General features: G+C 42.3%; 1 protein-coding gene across 4 annotated transcripts in view; it reads left to right on the top strand.

Annotated features, from left to right (window-relative positions):
- The window catches only part of RFX8 (RFX family member 8, lacking RFX DNA binding domain), a 48,776-nt gene that overhangs the window by 14,186 nt on the left and 28,870 nt on the right, over positions 1-5,720 (top strand). For all 4 annotated transcript variants that reach the window (XM_019529542.1, XM_019529541.1, XM_019529540.1 and 1 more), the window contains exons 5-7: positions 3,519-3,582; positions 4,624-4,734; positions 4,819-4,896. In XM_019529542.1, the coding sequence (XP_019385087.1) occupies positions 3,519-3,582; positions 4,624-4,734; positions 4,819-4,896 (253 nt within the window). The remainder of the gene's footprint in view (positions 1-3,518; positions 3,583-4,623; positions 4,735-4,818; positions 4,897-5,720) is intronic.

Raw genomic sequence — 5,720 nt, 5'->3', positions numbered from 1 at the left:
ATTTGGACATAAACACAGCTTTAAATGTTTTCCTACATACCTCGAGGTACCAGCGTGGCTTGTGAATACTGCTATGCTGGGGCAGAGGGAAATTCCTACAGGAGTGGCGGGGGGGGAGGAGGAGGCCTCCACATGCTCGGTGGCGAACTGGAAGTGGATCGGAAGTGGACCCTATGGCCCCGTAGCTCAGCGATTGGCTGTGGAGGGACCCCGGGTGTCTCCCCAGACCCAGGATGCACCAGTCACTGAGCTGGGTGGGCACAGGCAGGGGCCCCAGCGCACTCCCCGGTGTACCCAGAAGTGGACTGGAAGTCTGCTGCCAAGTGCGCTGGGGAGTCCTGTGCTTCTGTGGGATACTGCGCCCCAGCATCGCAGCACTCACAAGCCACGGTGGTAGCTAGAGGTATGTAGAAAAAACATTTAAAGCTGCATCTATGTCCAAATTGCCGAATCTTTCTGAATCGGTTCGAAGGGTTCCGATTTGATTCAGAGAGATTAAAGGGTCCTCTGATTCAATTCAGATTCAGAGATTCAGCCACCAAATTGGGCCAAATCTCCACCTAATCAAATCAGCAACCAAAGCTTCACACAGCCCTATTTTTTAGGCAGTCTAGAAGCCTCACTCTGGGTTCTGGATTCTAGCCCTGATGCCAGGCACCCATAGTTAGGCAATGCAGCACTTGCAGGTACCAACAGTAGTGTAGGGGTGTAGCTGGGTACCCAGGCATAGGGGCAGCAGCAACTTACAGTTGATGTGCAATTGTGATTGCTGCTTTTTTGGTCAGTGCTCGCCTTCCACTCCACACAAATCAACACCCAATTCACCCCATCCTAGTTACGCAAGAGTTCTTTCAAGAACCTAGCGTGGGGCACTCAACTACTGTGATACTGGTGTGTGTGTGTGTGTGTGTGTGTGTGTGTGTGTGTGTACATACACACTAGAGCTCACATGTACATAAATCATTATTTAATCAGAATCTTTTAGAAGTCTAAAGATTCCAGCCACTGTATAGCTGTTTGAACAATATCTTTTTTATATTTTTAAAAATTGAACATTAAATTTTGGAAAAAATAATCAGAATATCAACATTCAAAATATTTCTACCAGCATTAGGTTTTACCTATTTTTCAACTCAATGTTTTTATGTAAACCCATACAGGAGTAGGATATGGTCCATAATACCTTAGTCCGTAATATTGTATTGGATCAGAGGCATCTAAAATTGAGTTGGAATAGCTGATACATAGATTTGGAAGATTTTAACATGTTATTAATTTAGAATGAACCAAATTTGAAATTGAGCTGGATCTGCCAGGGAATCTAACCAGATCTACGAATTATTTAACAGACCTTAAAACTGAAGGAGCAAAAATGGCTCATCCTTTCACTTTATCTCACCTTCCACCCTTTTTTCCTCCCCTTCCTTCCATTCTTCCTTTGTTTCCTTTCCTCCCTTCCCTCAGTTCTGTAGTCTCTTCCTCTTCCCTTTATTCTATTTCCCATTTCAACTCCCTTTCCCACTCCACAGTGTCACCCAAATTCATTAACAGGCATGGGTCAAAATACCTTGGTAACCTTCTGGTCTTGTAACCAATCCCTCTACCCAAGTCTGTTTCTTTTTCCTCTTTTCACTTGCATTTTTATCTTTATTTGTCAAGCATGTTCTTCAGGTCAGGGACTATGCTCACTGCTGTTCTCTGCAGCCCTAGTGTACTTTTGGGCACTGGGTAAACAATAATAATGTTTGCTAGCCATAGAGTCATATAGATGGTAATATTTCCATGACGGAGATCAGACAGGTATTTACACTTAATTATCCTTGAGCTTTTATCTGGCTGCTGCTAAGCACGAGAGCGCTACTCCTTGTCTGTTTCTAGGCAGCAGCAACTCTCACACTTGCAGGATGCCTGACTGGTCCTGATGAAGGGGAGTAGCTCCAAAACCAGCATGCTGTGCCAGCCAGCCTATTGAGCGAGAGTACTGCTGATATGTGTTGCCATAGTAGCAGCAGTACAAGATACAGCTGGCTGCCTTCTTGAGCAGAGCAGGAACTGGAAATATTCATTAATTTTGTTTTACATTTTTCAGAGAGCTGCAAAAATACCAAAAGAAAACACAGCAAATCTTTCTAGTTTTGCATTGTTCTTCTTGTTCATCCACACACTTTAAAACATCTAGAGAACAGGCTAGTGATGGCACCAGAGTAAAGGAGTTAAATATATTCCCTAACACTGACAATCATAAGGAGGTCCTCCACAATGGCCTTTGGTGGACAGCTTCATTGTTCTGGTGGAGCTCAGGTTTCCTGGCACGTCATAGTGGCAGAAGGAGAGATGATTTCTCTAATAGCTAAGGACAATCCCACATGGATAACTTTGCACTTCCAGGCGGAGACCTTGAATTAGCCCTTGTCCTTAATGAGGAATACATGCAGACAGCAAGCCACTGTTTTGATGTGTTTGTAGTGACTTGCATTTTTAAGTTGACAAGCTACTCCTTTTTGTCCTGGGAGGACCTTTTACAGAGTCTGTGGCAACTCCCCTATTTCTAATGATTTACAGTAACGAAGCTGTAAAGTCATAAATGTGTGTAATGCTATGGTGAAGTTGATGACAGCCCTAATCCAGGCTTCTGGTCAGTCACAAGTGCAAATGCATATTTTTCACAGCCTTGAAAATGGCCCTAGAAACACTGAGGAGTCCAAAAAGGACCACCAAACACTAACTGATTTTGCAGTCAGTGAGCAGGTGTCCTCAACAGATGGCATTGTTATGGAGGAGGCAAGTTCTTCACACTGCTTCTCTCTTTCTGTCAGCATTACCCTTGCCTTGTCTGAGATCAGCTACAGTAAGCCAGGCTGGGGGGAGAGCTGTACAATGGTGCTGCTTAGATCTGATGTAGAAGAGGCAGTGCTGTATATTGTGTACACATTCCTGGCATTTCAGTCTGTCACACCAGCTTCCTCAGTAAATCCACTGAAATGTCAAGGATGTGGGACACCATGGAAACACTACAAATAAAGTTGAAGCCATACTCCCTGGTCTGAATAATTTACTATCTGACTTAACAATTAAAGGGTGGGGGAAGGGAATATGTTACACAATCAAAGCAATTAGGGTGATGAACAGTGCATCCTTTATTATTTACATCATTGCCATTCTTTTGTTCAGTTGGTTTGTTGCAAAGGTGTTACATCCACTAACCCAAACAATGAATTTGTATAGGAAATCAAAAAACTTGAGCAGGCATCTTTGTACTTTAAAATGACCAGTATAATGCTGTTTGTATAATGGCTCAAGATTTTTTCGTAAAACAAAGATCAGACAGACCCATTAGAAAATCAATGCATAAACTACAAATTGTGGGGCTGGGTGGCAAGGCAGAGTGGTTTTTTATCCCACAAACTGCCGTGTCAGCTTCAAGCTAATGACCTAGACAGAGATCTCATTTTTTCCCTAAAGATGTAAGACACTGACACAACTTTAAAATTGTTTTTATGTTGTACATTTCACTACAGTGCAGATGTATCCAGTTCTGAGGATGTAGCTTATTATCAGAGTGATGACCACACAAAAGGAACAGTGAGTGTTAGATATATCAGGCGTACTATAAAACAGAGAACCATGTGTTTAATTAGCTAAAAACCACTGTATGTCATGCATTAATGAACTACAGCTTGCCTGTGATGCACTCTGAAATATTCTTTCCCTATGTATAGTCTCAGTAAGTGGTTACATATTCCACCTTCCCATATCCTTCACCTTCTGCTACCAGTGTCTGCAGTGGCTATGCTCACTATGACAACTGTGGTTAATAGACCCCACATGTAAATTTATGGGCACAGCCTGATTTGTATGGGGCCCTCAAAAAAATTCACTCCTGCAAGTCTTTGGGCTAGTGAGCCAATGCCATTTCAATTTAATCAGAGTTTATTGGTATGATAAGCACCCACATACTGCAAAGGATAAAACAGGAGACATTTTTTACTAGCAGGGATTGAGAGAAAGTTCACCTATGTGGGCAAACATTTCTCTAATAACTGTGTTATTTGTTAACAATTCTTTGACATTAGAATGTTTGAAAGTCAGACAACAGGATGTGATCAATAAAGGAAAACTGATCAAACTGAGGGAATCAAGGACAGGGGAAATGTTCCTTATTTTTGTAGAGCATCCAAATGTGGTACTCAGTGCATTACAAGTGTATGCAGTGCAAGCTGATGAAAAATTTGCTGCAGAATTTCCCTTGTATAGCAAATCTGGGTATCCTTAACACCATTTAGAATATCACAGTTATGATATCTTCACTATAGAAAATTTGCTTGGATATGCACGTCACTAAATATATCCTTTTAGTTAAAATAAATCTTACAGTTTTTTATGCTCTGGACATCTAGCTAGCCCACCCTTGTGCCTTTTACCCTGTGCCAACTTGTAATGAATAGACAGGAATTCCTCTAGGAAACTATTTGAGTGACTTGGATGATAACTTTATATTGAAATACCTTAATACAAGGAGAAATATTAGCAAAATAATTTTTCTTTTTTTCTATTTAAATATAAAAATATAAGACATACAACGAATGGAGTTATTAAAAAAGCAAGCTTTTAAATTGTTTCTAGCCTGGTATCAATTTGAACACAGAAAAAGATAAATTTGGAACATCTCTGACTGAATTCAGGAGATTTTCTTCTTGGGAGGAAGAACTGGGAAAGAAACACTCCTACGAAATGGTAAGTTTTGGCATTCAGTAATCAATAAAATTAGTTCTCGTCCTGTGTGATCTTTTTATAGACTCTTTTGTTTGCATTCTCTAGGTTGCTTTGCTTGCTGATGAGTATTGCAGCTACTGTCAAGATATCTTACAGAATATGAGGAACAAAGAACTTGACAAGGTATCCTTTGTTTTAGCAAAATTTATTTAGGTAACAAGAATGGATGGTAGTGACAAAATTGTCTCCTTGTAATTTATTGACTTCATGACCTTACCTAAAGTACGTGGTTATACTTAGACAAGATGAACCTAAACATTTAAACCACTCTGGAATTCCTTTCTAACAATATGTATTTGCTCAGAATCTAATCTAGAGTCCTAGATGTGGAGCCACAAAAGGTGTCTAATTAGGACTTAGGTGGAATTTAGGCACTTCATTCTAAGAGTTCACGAGGTGCACCCAACAAGTTAGATACCTGAAAGTACAGAAGTGCTTCAGTTTATGTCAGTAATGTTCCCTAGGAATTAGAGGTACACTGATACATCAGTCCAATATCAGATCAGCACTGATTATAAAGAAAATTGATTGTATCGGAAATCAGCCTGCTCTTCCCAGCACATGGGGGCTGGGCTTGGGACTGTGGGTCCACCCTTGGGGCTGTGCTTCCGGTGTGTGGGGACTGCTCTCAGGGTGGGTAGAGGCAGTGCTGGGAGAGGGGTTATGAGGAGGGGGCTACAGCCACCCCAAATTTCTCCATATCCCTCCTCCCGTAGCTCCTTCCCAGCACTGCCGCCACCCACCCCAAGTGCAGCCCTCATGCACCAGGAGCACAGCCCCAAGTGCTGCCCCGCAGCCCCGAGCACAGCCTCCACACACCAGGCACAGCCCCAGCCCTAGTCCAAGGTGCAGCCCTCCCTCCCTCCCTCACTATGGGGTCCTCAATCCCCCCTCTCACCAGACTTACCTGTGGGATCTGCTCTGCAGGCTGTCTGGTGGTCTTGTGC

The sequence above is a fragment of the Crocodylus porosus genome, unplaced genomic scaffold (genome assembly GCF_001723895.1).
Source record: "Crocodylus porosus isolate Cpor-Errol unplaced genomic scaffold, CroPor_comp1, whole genome shotgun sequence".
Classification (NCBI taxonomy): Eukaryota; Metazoa; Chordata; order Crocodylia; family Crocodylidae; genus Crocodylus; species Crocodylus porosus.
Note: the sequence above shows the minus strand (reverse complement) of the source record. Positions and strands in the feature narration are given on the sequence as shown.